The 19685-nt window shown below is 40.5% G+C and overlaps 1 protein-coding gene across 3 annotated transcripts in view; it reads right to left on the reverse strand.

Moving 5' to 3' along the window:
• The window catches only part of NOTCH2 (notch receptor 2), a 217866-nt gene that overhangs the window by 129394 nt on the left and 68787 nt on the right, over positions 1-19685 (reverse strand). Inside the window, exon 1 of one of the 3 annotated variants that reach the window (XM_064282355.1) lies at positions 14257-17073. The exons of the other annotated variants lie outside the window; for them this stretch is intronic. Coding sequence (XP_064138425.1) covers positions 14257-14383 — 127 coding nt within the window. The 5' untranslated portion in view covers positions 14384-17073. Of the gene's footprint in view, positions 1-14256; positions 17074-19685 lie in introns of those variants that run through there. 3 annotated transcript variants of the gene reach the window in all.

Consider the following 19685-nt stretch of genomic DNA (forward strand, 5'->3'; position numbering starts at 1 on the left):
GAAGGCCCTCAACGAGGTCCACTGACACAGTGGCTGCAACAATGGGCTCAAGCACAGCAATAATTGTGAGGGTGGCGCAGGACGGGGCAGTGTTTCGTTCTGTTGTACATATGGTCCCTATTGAGTTGGAACTGACTCAACAGCACCTAACAACAAGAACAACAAGCCACCAAGGCTTGCCACTATGCCACCAGGGATTCACATAGCCCTTTTTAAACACAAAGCACTGTTTTAAGTACTTTACATAACTAATTCAGTCTTCACAACAATCCTGTGACTTAGCAAAGTCCATTATACCTGTTTCACAGGTGAAGGAACGAAGAGGATAAGTGACCTGCCTATTGTCACACCACTGAGTTACAGAGCCAGAACTTGAACCTAGGAAGTCTGGATTCAAAGACTGTGCTCGTAACTACAGTAATACACAGCTTCCTGCTAGCCTACGCTCTCCTTCTCAGGATGGACAGGACAGGTATTATTATACTTATTTAACAGAAAGTGAAAGCCAGAGAGGTTAAGAGGCCTCCTCATGAAGCCTCATACCACAAGCTGAGCCTAGGACCTGGCTCTCTTACTGAGTCCAGCTCCTTCTCCATGCCAGCTGTTGCAAGCACACAAGCAGTCGCTAGGCTGTGGGCTGTGCAGGCAGATTCAGGAAGAGGATCATCTCATTGTCCATATCCCACTTCCCTGTAGGGCTCAAATGCTCCCTCTTCCCACACTGATAAGCCCAATGCTGAAACTATAATTAAAACAGTTAATGTCAGGTTATTTCCTCCATACCAAAGTTCTCAAACTGATTTTTTCATTCTCTGTAGACATTTTTATTAGTCTCAATGAGAACTTCCTGGCTTTCTATATTTTTTTTTCTATTTGCTTTTTTTTTTTTTTTTAATTTAAATAAAAAGAAAACCTCTCACTCAGAAGGAAAGGAATGTCCTCCAGGCACAGAGCAAGCTGTATGCAGCTCTCCTTCCCCCTGCAGGAATCCCAGTGCAGTGGGGAGTCAGGAGGCCTGAAATCCTTCCTCTACTGTGCAACCTCAAGCAAAGCACACCTCATGCGTGCTCAGTTTCTCTGTCAACTAAACTGGGGATGACTAAAATGCACATGCAGGTCCCCTGTGATCCAACAGTGACACTCGCTCATTCAAGCATGTGAACTGCAGGCCTGGGACCTGGAGAACTCTATCCAGGAGGTGTAAGAGCCCAGCCACTCATGGCTCAGAAAGCCATGGGTACAAAAATCACAGCCTGTTCCTACAAAGTGTCCTGGGAAATCATTACAGTGACAGGTTCAGAGAAATACAAACATTCCAAAGTCAATATGTAGCAATCAATCTAGCAAATAACTTTACAGCCTAGCCTTAGAGAACCAATCAAAAATGCAGTAACCTCAAAGGAGGTGGGCTTACCAGGCTAATAATTAATACCACTTGGTTGATCTGTGGGATCATGCAACCTTGAACCTTTAACTTTACTAAGCCATGGTTCTCAAATTTTAGTGTGCATCAGAATCACCTTGTGGACTTGTTGAAACACAGATTGCTGAGCCCACCCCCAAAGTTTCTGATTCAGCAGGTCTAGGGTGGGGCCTGAGAATGTGCATTCCTAAGGAGTTCCCAGGTGATGCTGATACTATTGAGTGGGAGGCCACACTTTAAGAACAACTGTGCTAAGCCATGAATGGCCACTTTAAGGAATCCCCTAAAACTCCATAATAATACATTAAAGATCTTGGATAATCTAGATAGTAATAACATACTGCCTGAATAAACAAAAGAAAAATAAAAATTTGAGACTCATGACTTTGCTCAGGGGCTACTTCTAAATGAATACTATAATTATTTGCCATACAAAGCGAAGTTGAAATGTTGATAATGCAAAGCCATGAAGGTGAAACTGGGAAAGGCCTCATTTGAAAATTCAACTTAATTTTTTTCCGGTATAAAACACTGGAAATGTCTCCAGTGTAAAACACTGAAATTTAACAAAGAAACTGAAGTCAACATCACTCCCATTTGTAGTGTGAAAACTGAAATGCTTCTACTATAGTCGTAGAACTGATGATTAGACCCAGAGAAACCAGTCACAAAAAGAGTGACTTTTTCTCCCAAATTTTCATCTTAAGCTACAAACAGTGGCACTCAATAATTGCTGGCTAACTGAAATTAATCTTATGTACTGTTTGTGGGTGTGTACGCATCTCTGTATTGTATGTGTATGCCTACCCCACCTGCAAAAACAAAGAGAAGCAGTAGATTTCAATCTTGTCACTCCATCATTTGGCAATGTGACAGGACATCTAGAAGCCAATTTACAATTTTCACACATATTGAGTGTGGTATATTTGGGGACTAACCCAACGCATTGCCATTGCATCAATTCCAACTCATAGCAACCTACAGCACAGAGTAGAACTGCTCCATAGGGTTTGCAAAGCTGTAATCTCTACGGAAGCAGACTGCCACATCTTTCTCCCTTGGAGTAACTGGTGAGTTTGAACCACCAACATTTCGGTTAGCAGCTGAGTGCTTAGCCACTGCACCGCCAGGCTCCTTATTTGGCGACTAGCCTCCTAATATTCAGAATATACTGAGCATCTACTATTTCAGGCGCAGGCCCTGATGTCAGGGATAACATGGTTAATGAAACAAAGTCCCTATCCTTAGGAACCTTATTCCTATTTGGGAAAGACAGATAATAAATCAATCAATAAATGAAATCATTTCAGACAGTGATAACTGCTATGTTGAAAACAGAACCGAGTAATGGGATAAAAAGTAATCACGGAGGCTAGGGTGGAGGGTGCCTGGGAAAGGCCTCCTTAGGAAGGTGTCCTTTCGGCTACAACTTAAATAAACTGAAGTTGTGCAGAGATATGGGGGAAGAGCAGCCCAGGCAGAGGAAGCAGCCAGTGTAAAGGCCCTGAGATGGGAATGAGGCAGGCAGTCCAGGTTTGTGGCTAGAGGTTGGTAAGTGAGGGGCAGAGTGAAAGGAGCAGGCATGGGAAGCAGGTAGGGATTCGACCGCAGTAAGGATCAAGGCTTCTACTCTAAGTGTGAGGGTGAGCTCCGAGGCCGTCTTAAGCAAGGGAAATGACACACTCAGACTTACATATGTTTGAAAAATGTCAAGATTGTGAAATGTTCCAATGAGCAAAGGGTTTTTTTCCCCCTTTCTTTCTTAAATAAGCTTATTCACAGAATCCATTTTTAGACGAGAACGAAGACATCCATTTTTCCCAGTTCCCCCAAAATGGTAAGAATTTTACTCTAATTGCATCTAAACTTCCAGAAGCACCACTTCCAGCGTGTCACTCCACTGCTGTCCAACCTACAGTGGCTTTCAGTTCTTACTCATTTCTCAGAAATTCCCCTCAGTTTGATTCTCAGGAGAACCAGCTGAGTGGTCTGGCCCATGCTAAAGCACATGCCTTGTCACTGAGCCACAGCACCTTTTCTTCCAGAGACAGGCCATTCTGTACTTCTTTCAGGCAAAACCCTTGCCTGGGCCTTCAAGATTGGAGCTACCTTAAACCCCATTGCCACGGCGACCCTAGAGGGCAGAAGAGACCCATACAGTTTCCAAGGCTGCAGTCTTTATGGAAGCAGACTGCCACATCTTTCTCCCGTGGAGCCTACCCACTATTATCTCCTACTGTTTTTAATGCAGTCTTTGCGCAGTATAGCCCCTCTTGTCTGAACGAATCACCACTGAACTCATTTCCATGCCTCCACCTGCCTCTCCGCTTCCTCTGACTGCTGTCTTTTCCCCTTCACTGTCTAAATTCTACCCATTCCTCCTGAGCCCCAGCTCACCTCCTGCCTTGCCCAAAAAGCCTCCTTGGGTGGTTCTCATGCTCACAGATTTCCCTCTACTCTTGAATAACACTCATAACTCACAACACAGCATTTAATTCTATGCTGTCTTCTAGCTCTGTTTTCGCTTCTAAGTTCCTAGAGGATAGAAAACATTTATTCTTTTCTGTATATTTAAGACAGTACAGTGTAGTGGTTGAAAGTGTGGACCCCAAAATCAGACAAATCTGGGCTTGAATTCTAGTGCCATCATTTACCACCTCTGCATCCTCTCTGTGCTTCAATTTCTTCATCTGGAAAATAACGATAATCTCTCTTAGAGCTGTGGTGAGGATTAACTACATTAAGACATTTAAGGTGTCTAGAACAATGCCTGCTACATAGATAGAGCTCAAGAACGGCTTCCAACTCATAGCGACCCAAGGTACAACAGAACAAAACACTGCCTGGTCCTGCACCATGCTCACAATTGTAGTTATGCTTGAGCCCACTGTTGTAGCCACTGTGTCAATCCATCTCCTGGAGGGTCTTCCTCTTTTTCCCTGACCCTCTATCAAGTATGATGTCCTTCTCCAGGGACTGATTCCTCCTGATAACATGTCCAAAGGATGCAAAACGTTCTGGTTTTACTTCTTCTAAGACAGATTTGTTCGTTCTTTTGGCAGTTCACAGTATATTCAATATTCTTCGCCAACACAATTCAGAGGTGTCAATTCTTCTTTGGTCTTCCTTATTCATTGCCCAGCTTTCTCATGCATATGAGGTGACTGAAAAAAAACCAGGGCTTCGGTCAGGTGCACCTTAGTCTTCAAGGTAACATCTTTGCTTTTCAACACGTTAAAGAGGTCTTTTGCAGTATATTTGCATAATGCAATGCATCTTTTGATCTCTTGACTATTGCTTCCATGGGTGTCGACTGTGAATCCAAGTAAAATGAAATCCTTGACAACTTCAATCTCTTCTCCACTTATCATAATGTTGGTTATTGATCCAGTTGTGAGGGTTTTTGTTTTCTTTATGTTGAGGTATAATCCATACTGAAGGCTGCGGTCTTTGATCTACATCAGTAAGTGCTTCAAGTCCTCTTCAATTTCAGCAAGTAAAGTTGTGTCATCTGCATAACGCAGGTTGTTAATGCATCTTCCTCTAATACTGATGCCCCATTCTTCTTCACAGAGCCCAGCTTCTCGGATTATTTGCTCAGCATACAGACTGAATAGGTATGGTGAAAGGATACAACCCTGACTCACACCTTTCCTGACTTTAAACCACACAGTATCCCCTTGTTCTGTTTAAACGACTGCCTCTTGACCTGTGGTACAGGTCCCTCATGAGCACAGTTAAGTGTTCCGGAATTCCCATTCTTTGCAATGTTATCCATAATTTGTTACGATCCACACAGTCGAACGCCTTGGCACAGTCAATAAAACACAGGTAAACATCCTTCTGGTATTCTCTGCTTTCAGCCAGGATCCATCTGACATCAGCAATGATATCCCCGGTTCCATGTCCTCTTCTGAATCCGGCTTGAATTTCCAGCAGTTGCCTGTGGATAAACTGCTGCAGCTGCTTTTGAATGATCTTCAGCAAAACTTTGCTTGTGTGTGATACTAATGATATTGTTCGATAATTTTTGCCTTCGGTTGGATTACCTTTCTTGGGAATAGGCATAAATATGGATCTCTTCCAGTTGGTTACCCAGGTAGCTGTCTTCCAAATTTCTTGGCATAGATGAGTGAGCACTTCCAGTACTGTATCCATTTATTGAAATACCTCAATTGGTATTCTGTCAATTCCTGGAGCCTTGTTTTTGCCAATGCCTTCAGTGCAGCTTGTACTTCTTTCCTCAGTACCATCGGTTCTTGATCATATGTTACCTTCTGAAATGGCTGAACGTCGACCAATTCTTTTTGGTATAATGACTCTGTGTATTCCTTCCAACTTCTTTTGATGCTTCCTGTGTCGTTAAATATTTTCACTGTAGAAAACCAAACCCACCAAACCCAGTGCAGTCGAGTCATAGAGACCCTATAGGACAGACTAGAACTGCCCCATAGAGTTTCCAAGGAGCATCTGGTGGAGTTGAGCTGCCGACCCTTTGGTTAGCAGCCATAGCACTTAACCACTATGCCACCAGGGTTTCCTCCCCTGTAGAACCCTTCAGTTTTGCAACTCGAGGCCTAAATTTTGTCTTCAGTTCTTTCACCTTGAGAAATGCTGAGTGTATAATGCAAATAAAAACCAAACCAAACCAAACCTGTTGCCATCGAGTCGATTCTGACTCATGGTGACCCTGTAGGACAGAGGAGAACCACCCCGAAGGGTTTCCAAGGAGTGCCTGGTAAATTCGAACCGCTGACCTTTTGGTTAGCAGCTGTATCTCTTAACCACTACGCCATCAGAGTTTCCACGATGCAAACAGTAGGTACTTAAATTACTGGTAACTGACGACATAATAAACAATGCCTTTAAGGAAACTTGTTCTATTAATCTAACTCCTGTTTATACAAATTCAGAAACCTGGAAAAGTTGGAAAGCACTAGGTAATTTAGGATGTGATATCAATCAATGGAATAAATTCTTCTGCTTGGAAAGAATGGTGTCCCAGGGTAGTACAAATGGTTAATATGCTCAGCTGCTAACCAGATGGTTGAGGATTTGAGTCCACTCAGAAGTGTTTCAGAAGAAAGACCCAGTGATCTACTTCTGAAAAATCAGCCATTAAAACCCCTGTGAAGCACAGTGGTACCCTAATATACATGGGGTTGCCACGAGTACGAGTCAACTCAATGGCAACCTTTTTTTTTTTTTTTTTTACCATCACAAGATGCAATTTTTGTTGGGTATTGTTAAGTTGATTCTGACTCACGGTGACCCCATGTGACAGAGTAGTACTGTCCCATAGGGTTTTCTTGGCTGTAATCTTTACAGAAGCAGATTGTCTGGTCCTTCTCCCAAGGAGTCACTGGGTAGGTTTGAACCAGGGCTTTGGTCATGGCTGATGAAGTGAAACTGGAACAGACTTGAATTTTGACAATTTGGGTGATTCAGAACAATAACCAGAATGGGAAAAATTACAGGTTGAAACCCTGGAAGGGGAGACTTGGAAGAGGCATAGTCAGGCATAGTCAGCCCTTTCAGAAGCCTGATGCATGAAATTGGATTATTGGTGGGACTGTGGAGAGCAACATACATTCAAAGCTGTGCAGTCGGCACGGCCACCATTTTTGAGCAGGGCACTGGTGTTTCTGACTCTGCTCAAAATCCAAAGGGCAAGAGATTTCGTTTCTATGCAATGCATACACTGTCCTTGTTTTCAAGAGGGAGATTAGGTTTCTAGCAAGCCTTTGACCCATAACTTTTCCTATTCTGGCTATGGTTCCGGTTCACCCAAATTTGAGTCTGTTCTGATTTCGCTTCCTTGGCCATGACTGAACCAGGAAGAACCAGTTCGAAGCCCTGGTTTGAACCACCAACCTTTCGGTTAACAGCCAAGCGTTTAAGAGTTCCATTACAGGGGCCGTTACTACAAAAACTCCAAGGTCACTGCTCTTCTTAAGCATAATGAAATAAACAAAAAGAGTGATTCACTAGAAGTAAAAGAAACACTAAACATGAGCAAAATTTTCATTCAATTTTAACACAATGCTATCAATATTTGTTGAGCTACTCTGAGCATGGCACTCTATTAGACATTATATGGAAATCAAAGATCAATAAAACAATCCCCGTCCTCAGACTCCCTACAACCTAATTGATAATAGTTGGGGATAAGGGCAGAGAGATTTTGGCCTACCCAAATGAGATAAATAAATGAACAAAATAAAAATTGCTTTTATTATATACCCACAGCATACTCTTTCAGTATCAATCTCAGAATCACTCCAAAAAGAATCTTTACAAAATACATGAACCCTTGATAAGTGTTTAGTCCTAACTGTAAGTTTGTCTAGATAAGGCTCTAGTACTTATTTCCAGTTTATCAGCCTCATTTGTATATAAATACTACAAACAACAGAATAAGCTGTCATTGATTTTAACCAGTACCAGTTCCTCAGGAATTTGCCCATTTAGGGACAGGCCAACAGTATCCAGACTTGATGGAAGCTTTCTTAAAATTTCCTCTAGGCATGTACCTAGGTTGTCCAGGACTTTTCAGTATCATGCCAGCTACACATCACTTGCTTAAAAGCCTTTCTTTGTTTTAGGCATCTCTTTAACATGACTAATTAAGCCTGCACCCCAGCCGAGTGTAATCTGAGCAGCCTTCAGTGTGTTTCACTCTTTATATTAACATGTAATCGTTTTAAATTGGCATTACTTGTTGCTTTGTAGCCTCTTCAAATAAGCCTCTGTCTGCTGTGGGTCTCACATGACTTTTTTCATATCTTGCTCCCTCTGCCTGCAGTATGGTATGTTTGTGTAGCCACTGCTCATTCAGAAGACATTTTAATGCCCCTAATGGCTGGGGCTCCTGAAATATGTGAAGAGGGGTTATACAGGGCCCTTTCAATTTTCTCTTCAACGTTTATGCAAATTTCAAATAGCAGTATTTCAGAGAAATGAAGTCTGAGTTAACACCCCAGGATCTGGCTGTGGTTGGCTTGTTGCTTCTGGCACATGGCGTCTGGAAGAAGCTCAGTAAAATGAACAAAGCAAAGTTTTCTAAAATGACTGCTTGCTTATTACCAAAAATAGGCGGACTGAGGGCAGACAAGGAGACATCAGGGATTTGCAATAATTCTTGCAGCACCCTGCAATTTCGAACAACAAAGCTTTCGCTAAATTTTTTATTCCATTTTTTTGGGATCAGGCCATAAAAAAAAAAAATCCAAACAAACAGAAGAAGTGCGGAAGCTTCAAATCCCAAGTGGCACGTTTAAATAAAAACAAAGTGGGAGAACATCTGTCCTCCTCCCTGAAACGCGTCTTGATTAAAAGGCAAATAAATGCAATAAGGATTTGCATTTATTTTTATTTTTCTGATACTTCTCCAAGGATTTCTGTGCCCTCTACAGAATCATCTAAAAGAAAATATGTTTCCTACTTAAGAGATATCAATACCAAACCCACAGGGCTTACGGCTTCAGTGATACGGTTCATGGACAAATATTACCGCTGTTCAATTATATCTTGATTTAAGGAAACATAATCAGCAAAAACTTAGTTTATAAATCACATAAATGTATTTTTTACATTACTGAAAGAATTTTCATTTTATACAGAGATTCATCCCAGGGATGTGATGGATCTAAAATAATCATTTATTCTAAAGAGTCTAATTTTGTCCTATTTTATAATATTGATTTATTGCAAAAAAAAAATTTTGTCAGTATCTGCTGTGCTATATTGAAATGTACTATGCACTGTTTCTTCTCTTTATCTTTCCATCTTTTCAACAACTGCAGAAAGATTCAAATCTACTCATGAGTCAAATTTTAATCTCTGGATTTTGGGGATAAAACTACTGCATTTAGCTCTTCGATATGAAACTGGAGATTTGAAAAATCCACATGTACTTATCTGTCAGGATGTGGCTCATTTGTGAATGATCCCCTCTGTATGTTCTTCTACCTGGAGAATCTTTTCCCTTCCTTCCTTCTTCATCTTGCTAACTCCCTTCTCTGTGTTCCCACAGCATCCTGTGAAGATGCGTTATAAGTGCTGCCTTACCCAGCTCTCTCCCCTGCCTCTGTGCTAATTTCCTGAAGGCAGTCCCCATGATTGACTCAACGTTGTTTACCCAGGGCCCAGCGCAGTGCCTGGGCCTCAGCAGGTAATCAGTTACTCAATAAGGTATTCAGACAACTAAAGATCTATAACTAAGACAGAACCTATTAACAAACTCAATAGTCAGTTTACATGTCTAAGGTTGTTTAAGGCTCTACTTTTAGTAAGCATAAGGACACCCAAATGTGACTGTGCCCAATGACTCAGGTTTCATTTTGTGTAAGGAATAGAAAAAATGAAAAGAAAAAAAAAAATGGTGCAAATTTCCTGGCCTTTAACAGGGATGTAAAGTTGAGAAAGTGGAACTGTACTTCTCTAGACTCTTCGCAAAACTAAAACACCTTTGATAGCTCCTGACTTAAAATTTGCATAAATGAAGATAGCCCCAGGTGAATCTTAAGCCAGTGTACTATGGGTTAAAAAGAAAAATGACTGAAATGGGTTGAAAGGAATCCAAAATGATTTACATCTAAACGGAAAATCATGAAAACAAAGTAATAAAAATTCCATGTGAACTGTAAGCTAGTTTGTTTTCATTACAAAGTACCATTTTCCCCATAAGGAGATTCACTGACACACATACACAGAACAATGAGCACCACTCTAATCCAAAGCAGTCAAAGTTTATTTCTTCAGTGTAAGTACCTAACCCCTCTGTAAAAAGACACTGACCAAAATAAGTACAAAACAAAACAAAAAAACCCAAACCCATTGCCGTCTCAATTCCAGCTCATAGCAACCCTGTAGGACAGAGAAGAACTGCCCCATAAGGTTTCCAAGGCTGCAATGTTTACAGAAGCAGACTGCCACATGTTTCTCCCAAGGAGTGGCAGGTGGGTTTGAACTGTCAACCTTTTGGTTAGCAGCCGAGCACTTAACCACTGCACTACTAAAAAAAAAAAGGACTCCTTAAAATAATTACAAGGCTTTACAAATTCTGAATGATCAGGATCTCCGTGTAATAAAACCCAACGGAGAGGAAGAAGTTACACCATATCTAGAAGTAAAATTATCCCCCACATAAAAAAAAAACCAAACCCATTGCCATCAAGTTGATTCCGACTCATAGTGATCCTATAGGACAGAGCAGAGCTGCCCCATAAGGTTACCAAGGAGCGGCTGGTGGATTTGAACTGCCGATCTTTCAGTTAGCTGCCAAACACTTAACCACTGCATCAGTGGTCAAGAAAGGCCAATCCAAGGTGTTATTTCATTGTCTTATCTATGCCTTCTACTGTTATCAGGGATAAATTCTGCCTGTCACCAACTTCTTGTGCTTGTAGTAAACGGTCCCTTCTAAAGCTTTTGAGAAACTATTTTGTTAAGTAATGCTTAATAAAGAAAAAGTGCTTAATTTTAAATACATGCTTTTAAATACCCTTGCTGGAAAAGAATTTTATAAATACATATAATCTTCTTTTTACCCACCCAAAAGAAACAAAGCGTTCTTTTAGCTTAAATCGTTAAGAACACTGTTTAAATGGAGTAGACAATTTCCATTGTTTGTTAATTTAGAGGCACCAAAAAGAAAGAAGGGACAAAATTATCTACGTTAAAAATAAAAATGGAAAATTTTAAGATTGTTACATGTTATCATGTAAAATTAGGGAGATTTCAAGAGACCAAACAGGGAAAACTAAGAGAACAGCCTCAGATTTCCCCAAACGTATCCTTTTCCCACAGGCTCTTTTAAAAATCCTTGGTCGGTGATGGAAAAATCTGGGAATGAATAAGGGTGATGTTTAAACAACATGATGAACACAATTAACGTCTCTGAACTGTGTATGTGAAGACTTCTGAAACGTGGAATGTTTTGCTACATATATATTTACCACAATAAAGAAAAAACCAAGCAAACAAACAAACAAACCCTTGGGTGGTCGCCATGAAGGCTGCTCACAGAGATCAGTGCTGGAGACAGGGGTTGCCGGAACATCGTATTCAGTGTAATGGGTGGTCAGGAGATCTGGGAGTCCTACAGAAAGTCCAACCACATGTAGAGCTGTTTCAAAGTCAGGACTACAGAAGCTAAGGTCCTCCCAGGGCTTCAAACTGGTTCCTTCTGGTTCAAACCCCTGCTAAGAATTTGCATTTTTAACAAGTTCCCAGGTGATGCTAATGCTGCTGGTTAGGGACCAATTCTAAGAACCACTAGTACAGCAGTGGTTTTCAAAATTTATTATACATAAGACTCATCTAGGGATCTTGTTAAAATGTAGATTCTGATTCAGTATATCGAGGGTGGAAATGCAAATTCTCACCAGGGGTTTGAACTGGAATGAACCAGTTTGAAGCCCTGAGTCCTCCTAACATTCAGCTTATTTCTGTATTATTATTTAGGTTCCAGATGCGCTATACCTGCAGCCAAAAACAAACAGTCTTCACCTGTGGACAGTATTCAACTCAAAATTCTTGCACACATCACTGAGAATTATCTAAACTCAAAAGCCTCAAAAAATTCTAAACTCTGGGCTCATACCCAGGATATTCCAGATAAGCATAGAAACTAGCAATGAGAGGAAAATTAATCTGGAGATGGTCCATGCATACCATTCCCTCTTCCAGAGAACATCCCTGGGGTCAACAACTTTGGAACAGAAAAAGGTAGACTGCAGGAAAATAACATATCTTTATTAAAAACTGAGGGGAGAAGAAAACATAATATATAGCCCCAAACTTGTATTTTTATTTAGAGCTCTGGTCTCAATTGCTCCCTATGTTTGACTTGTTTCTTCAAGGCAAACAAAATAGAAACCAATGCCAGCCCATACCACCATAAGGTGGAACCACTGGCCCATGGGAGGAAAAATAATGTACACTTAAAGAAATTTGATAAACAACTGATAATTTTAATGCTAATCATATTCTTCTTTAAAAAAGAAAACCAACAAACTAGTCCTCCAACTCCATAAACCTTTCAACTACTCATATTCTTTATTATCAGTGTAAGCAAGAATTTATCTCCGAGATTACTCAGATTTCTGTGGAGTTGTAACACTCTAACAAAAACAGCCCAGTACACTAACAGTCATGATCTGGTTTGTAAACGTGCACATCCATTTTCCTCGCCCATCCTGTTGTGGCTATCTACAGCAAAAGCAGCAAAACCTATCTACATCAAAAAACGACCACCTTGGAACGTAAACCTTCCATGTTTGTGTATCTTCAAACACAGAAGGAAACTCTAGGTTTCTCCATTTGCAGCAATACCTGATCTGGCAAACAGGAAAAGCTGATTCGCCTCTGACAAAGCCTTTCTTGGTTCCAGAGAGGCCAAAAAACTTCTCTTATTCCAGCTCCAGAGTCTGAAATTCTCAGACAGGACAAAGAAACAACCGAAACTCCAAAATAAATACACACACACACACACACACATAAGTATATTTTTTAATAAGTCCTGTTAGGGGTGTTGACTTTCTTAAGGTCAGTGCCTCCCCTACTCTCTTAAATGAGTCATAAATGCCTGTCGTTAGGTGCCATCATCAAGGTGGTTTTTGACTCACAGCGACCTCATGTGACAGAGCAGAACTTCCCCATAGGGCTTTCTAGGCTGTAAAATCTTCACAGGAGTAGCTCACCAGGCCTTTCTCCTAAAGAGCTGCTGGGTGGGTTGAACCTCTAAGATTCTGTTTAGCAGCTGAGTGCTTAACCATTGCACCACCAGGGCCCCTTCATAAATCCTAGAGGTTTAAAAAAAAGCAGATGCCCTGTCCCACATCCCATTTCATCTGCTCTGCTGTCACTCCTCCTACCTGGCCTAGGGAGTTGCAGCAAAAGATTCTGGGGCTAGGCAACACCTAAGCCATGTCTGTTCCACCTGGCTTCAAGCCAGCTATAATGCCAGGTACACAGTAAATGCTTTGGCAAGTGTTTCCCACACGAAACTGTTGAAGGGGCAGGCAAGTGGTTTTCTCTCCCTCCAAGAAAATGATAAATAAGTCCTTAATTTTTCATAAAAGAAGGCAAAAAGAAAGTCTGCAAAATCAGGACAAGTTTATTCTACCTTTCTAAGGTCACAATGACCTGGCAGAGGAGATACTTTAATCTCTTTATTTATCACTCGTAATATAACGTCCTTAATAAAAATTGATTCCACTCTGGGGATATGAGAGTGTTGAACAAGAAAGATTTACAAAGGGAGTTTTACCAGTTACACCACTCCAGGCCCAGTGGGAATGGCCTTCCCACCATCACTTCATCACATTAACAGGATTAAGTGCTTTGGAAAACCATTATTAAAGTAAGTAACCCTCAGATCAAGCAATGGGACAAAGGATTTAGTGAATGTGGTTATTAGTGTAGTACTTGTGATTAAATAACATTTCTCCTCCTCCCCACCAAAGAACCCATTACCTCATCGAAAATATTAAAACCAAGGCATTGTAATCACTTTGAATATAAGCTCAATATAAGTTACCATAGAAAGTCTCAAATTCTCTAAGTTTTGTAGAAAAAACAAGTGAATCAAGTATCCTCCCCTTCCCCCAATATAATCTGGCTTTAGAATTGCTAAGTAGAACAAGTTTATAAATTTGAGCTCAGTAAGCTGCTTCTTTATGTGCCCTCCCACCTTGACAGAAAATAACCCAAAGTCAACACCTTCGGAAGGCACGATGCTGTTGTTAGGTGTCACTGGGTCAGATCCGACTCATAGTGACCCTAAGTACAACAGAACAAAACACTGCCCGGTCCTGCACCATCCTCACATGTCTGAGGCCACTGTTGCAGCCACTGCATCAATCCATCTTCTTCTTGAGGTCTTTCTCTTTCGCTGACCCTCAACTTTACCAAGCATGATGTCCTTCTCCGAGGACTGGTCTCTCCTGAGAACATGCGAAAAGTACGCAAGATGAAGTCTCGCCATCCTCGCTTCTAAGGAGCAATCTGGCTGTACTTCTTCCGAGACAGATTTGTTCCTTCTTCTGGCAGTCCATGATATATTCAGTATTATCCATCAACACTGTAATTCAAAGGCATCAATTTTTCCTTATTCATTTGTCCAGCTTTCACATGCATATATATGAGGCAACTGAAAATACCATGGCCTGGGTCAGGCGTACCTTAGTCCTCAAAGTGACATCTTTGCTTTTTAACACTTTTTTTTTTTAATTGGCTTTAACAAAGAGAAATTTATTTTTTCAAAGTCTTTTTTTTTAGTAGCTAGAAGTCCAAATTCAGGGGGGTCAGCTCCAGGGCAAGGCTTTCTCTGTTTGCTCTGGAAGAAGGTAGTTGTCATCAATCTTCCCCTGGACTAGGAGCTGCTCTGCTCAGGAACCCTGGGTCCAAAGGACGTGCTCTGCTCCCAACACTGATCTCTTAGTGGTATGAGGTCCCCAACTCTCTGCTTGCTTCCCTTTCCTTTTATCTCTTGTAAGATAAAAGGTGGTGCAGGCAACACCCCAGGGAAACTCCCTTTACATTGGATTAAGGATGTGACCTGAGTGAGAGTGTTACATCCCACCCTAATCTTCTTTAACCAAAGGCAGAGATAATGATTTATAACACATAGGAAAATCACAAAAGGGAGGACAACCACACAATATTGGGAATCATGGCCTCAACAAGTCAACACATGTTTTGGGGGACACAGCTCAGTCCATGACAACGTGTATCTTCTCTCCCTTATTCCATTGCTTAATATGAAATACAAGATGTAAATGGGGCTAGTGCAATTTCAGTTGTACGCCTGTTACAGCAAGTTAGGTGCAAATTTGACTGTAATTATCTTTATTTAGAGATTGTATATGGTTTAAGGCGTTGGGTACAGGCACCAAGTCGATAAGGTGTGGGCAGTGATGGTTAAGGTTGTGTGTCAAGTTGGCTGGGCCATGAAAATACCTTTTTTTTTTTAGTTGTGCTTTAAGTGAAAGTTTACAGTTCAAGTCAGTTTCTCATACAAAAACTTACACACATATTGTTATGTGACTCTAGTCGCTCTCCCAACAATGTGACAGCACACTCCTTCTCTCTACCCTGTATTTTCTATGTCCATTCAACCAGCTCCTGTCCCTCTCTGCCTTCTCATCTCGCCTCCACACAGGAGCTGCCCACATAGTCTCATGTGTCTACTTGAGCTAAGAAGCACACTCTTTACCAGAATCATTTTATGTCTTATAGTCCAGTCTAATCTTTGTCTGAAGAGTTGGCTTCGGGAATGGTTTTAGTCTCGGGCTAAAAGTGTGGGGCCATGACCTCTGGGGTCCCTCTAGTCTCCGTCAGACCATTAAGTCTAGTCTTTTCACTAAAATTTAGGTCTGCATCCCACTTTTCTCCTGCTCCATCAGGGATTCTCTGTTGTGTTCCCTGTCAGGGCAGTCATTGGTGGTAGCTGGGCACCATCTAGTTCTTCTGGTCTCAGGCTGCTGGAGTCCCTGGTTTATTGCTTTTTTAAAGAGGTATTTTGCAGCAGATCTTCCCAATGCAATACGTTGTTTGATTTCTTGACTGCTGCTTCCGTGGGCGTTGATTACGGATCCAAGTAAAATGAAATCCTTGACAACTTCAATATTTTCTCCATTTATCATGATGTTGCTTATTAGCCCACAATACCTTACCCCAGAAGAGTTAACTAAAGATGTGAATTTCAGAATTTAGCTGTTTAAGTCAGTTGGCTGGTCAATGTCCTTCAAGTAAAATGAGAGTAATGGACTCCTACTCTAACAAAGATGGAGTCAGTGTTGACTGGCATCATAAAGAAAAGTAAGATATCAGGCAGCACTCCACTGAGTGTACTTAAGACTAACATCCCAACATCTAATGAGCAGGGATTTCAGTTGATTTCCACCTATACTCACCTACCCAAGCCTGCAAGTATTTTATGGCCTATGTAAAAACTGTGGCCAAACAAATCACAAAGTCAGTTCATAACTCTGGAACCCTTAATCCTGAGAAGGTTGACCATACCCACATCAACTGGCCAAAGACAATGTTATAATAAAAATACCTTCAGAGTTTACAAGACATTTTCATACAAATGATCTCATTTGATCCCCACAACAACCCCGGGAGACATGCAACACTGGTATTAGCACCATTTCACAGAAGAGGAAACTGTGACTCAAGGAAATAAGGGACTTGCCCAACATCATACAAGCCAAGGTGGCAGAGCCAGGACTAGAATGCAAGTCTTTTAGCTACTGGTCCTGGGTTCCTTCTACTCACTACATCTGTAGATATGCAGCTGGAAAAACCTGGTATCTACTATAACCTGCAAATATCTATAATATACATTTGTGATTATACATTTGTGATTATAATACTCTCACACAGATAAACACCCACATATCAGCCATGTACATTAAAAAAAAATTTTTTTTTACTCCAAAGATCAGCTAATGGCCATGTGCTTGTTAAAGGCAAAACCAGGACTGAGTTTCAGAGACAAGAGGGGCCACCACTCCTGCATTTCAGAACCACCCTTCACACATGTGCCCTAACAAGGACTGACATCCATTCATTAGTATCACCTTTACCTCCACAACAAAAGAACCCCATTTTTGAAAACTCGCCAACTCTAGGATTCAGTATTACTTCTCAGGAAAGGGTGGGGGGGGGGGGACACCCTACCCTATGAGGTAAAAGAATGGCAGAAACTGTATAGACTTCTTCCTTTGTAAAACAGTAACTAGATACCATTTCTTTCCACTAATAGAGTAACATCACAGAAGCAGAAGGAAATTACAGAATTAGAAATAAAATCAGATCCTAAGAATAACCATACCTCATTTTGACAGGATTTTACTCTTAAAAATGGTGACAACTATTAAGAGTAGGCAACCCATCATCATTTGACCATGCTACCCGTAATTCAATTGATTAGAAATAATCCCTCCAAAGAACACATCTACAGTTAAGTTAGAGAACACTGAACCACTAAACAGGAAAAGTGTGGCCTGCTATTCAGAGAAGGCGGGTAATAACTAATGTGGTAAACCAAGAACTGCCATGACAGAATATTTTCTTCATCTGGTCTTCTCTCCAATTGAAGGAATCAGCTGAGAGGAAAAACAGACAAAAAATTCATCTTCCCAAACCAAGAAATGAACTATCCAGACACATTCCCTTAAATGCTGCTGGATCCCAGTTTAGCAAACCTCAGACTGATCACAGCACTGTTTTCCCACATGGCTGAGCACACCAGTCTCTTGTCTTTCACAGCAAAAAGTATAAATTTCATTACTACACTTTGGTATACTGTTCCATAAAATAACCACCTTACTTCATGCCCACACCACTAACCCACTGTAGAGAATAGTGACATGTTACATAGATCACTTTTTCACTTTCCTAATGATATTTTTTTAAAGGATATTTGGGCATCATATACCAACCCTGGTCTTTGAACCCTGGTGGATGAATTTAAAACAAAGTTTTAAACTACAAATAGGTCTCTAACGAATAATATGCTTATGCTTATTGACAAACAGGTCTATAACAAATAATACGCTCTTTGTAAATAAGCATAGAGCATATTATTTGTTATAGATCTATTTGTAAATAAACATAGAGCATGGTATTTGTTACAGACCTATTTGTAAATAAGTATAGAACATAATATTTGTTATAGGCTTTTTCATAGTTTAAAAATTTATTTTAAATCATCCACCAGTTCAAGGACCAGGGTTGGTATATGATGCCAAATATCCTTTTAAAAAATTATGTAAGGAAAATGAAAAAGTGATCTATGTAACAGGTTTGTTTTTTGTGGATGTAAATAAACACCGTCAGAATTCAGGAAATCTGATGACAGAAATCTAGGGGAAATGGATTTTTGAAAGAAAACTAAAAGGTCATAATCAAGAAAGAAAGGAAATGGGCAACTTCTTTTTGCGCATCTAAGCTCCACTTTTGAAACAACAGCTGTCTTTGCTCAGCTGGAGGAAAACCACAGGCCTCGGAATAACTCATTTTATGTACAGCCCCTCCTTATGTTAAAATGACACTGTTGACTCACCCTCCATAGGACATGTGCTTGGTTTAACTTGTTTTTCTAGTAACTTAAGTAATGAACTGAGTTGTTTTAATATTTATGTGATTCGTATCCCCACAGCTGAAGAAACATAGAAATTATTTAGAAATACCTACATATATATATACTTGTCCCTGAGTTTGCCTGGCTCTGCTAACTGTATAGTCAAAGTGAGTTTTATCTCTCTGTAATTTGCTCTCCAAAGTATCTCCACAAATGATAACCAGTGTTATTACTTTCAATTTCATTATAAAAATGGAATTTCTACTAATTACCAAAAAACCTTTCAGTGGATTTTGTTCCATGTATCCTTGTTTTAATCTCTATGGTTCTGGGCTTCCAAACTCTGAGACGAACTATATACTTTATTTTCTTTAATTACTTCTGGTTAAATGTCCTACTCAACTTTGGGTGATACTGAAGAAGGCCTACCACAAATCAACAACCCCCGAACGCCTCCAGTATCACTCAAGGTATTCTATAGGAAAATTTGATACAATGTCCTCCTATTGCTCTGTCATTTGCAGTCTGATGTCTAATTAAGACTGAAGGAATTAAAAAAAAAAATTACTAAACATTTACCAAGCAGCCCTGGTGGCACAGTGGTTAAGAACTCAGCTGCTAACTAAAAGGCTGGCAGTTTGAATCCACCAGCCCTTCCTTGGAAATGCCATGGGATAGTTTTAGTCTGTCTTATAGGGTCGCTATGAGGTGGAATCGGGTTTGGTTTTTGGTTTGGCAACTACGGATTAGGAGCCTCTCGGTGGTACAAATGGTTAATCACTTGACTACCGACCTAAAGATTGGCAATCCAAATCCACCCAGAGGTGTCAAACAAGTGTTTTACACCAATCCAGAACACAAAAGAAAAGGTGTCAATTCTTTTTAGATAAATACTTTAACAATATTATTTCTCAAGAAGACATTTACCCTACTTCACATAATTCACATTCTCCATCCATATCTTCACTATGGAAAAACAGCTTTTTTAATTCAAAAACTTTTTTCCAGATGGAAATCAGAAACACTGGGATGAAAAAATAACCTATCTCACAAAAGAACCAATAGCTTTGACTTTAAACTTCTCCATCTACAGTCTGGACCAGTGGTCTGCAAAACGGGGTGTCTGTATCCTGAGCGGGGGAGAGATGCAAGACTATCCATTGG

Source organism: Loxodonta africana, chromosome 3, assembly GCF_030014295.1.
Source record: "Loxodonta africana isolate mLoxAfr1 chromosome 3, mLoxAfr1.hap2, whole genome shotgun sequence".
In the NCBI taxonomy this organism is placed as follows: domain Eukaryota; kingdom Metazoa; phylum Chordata; class Mammalia; order Proboscidea; family Elephantidae; genus Loxodonta; species Loxodonta africana.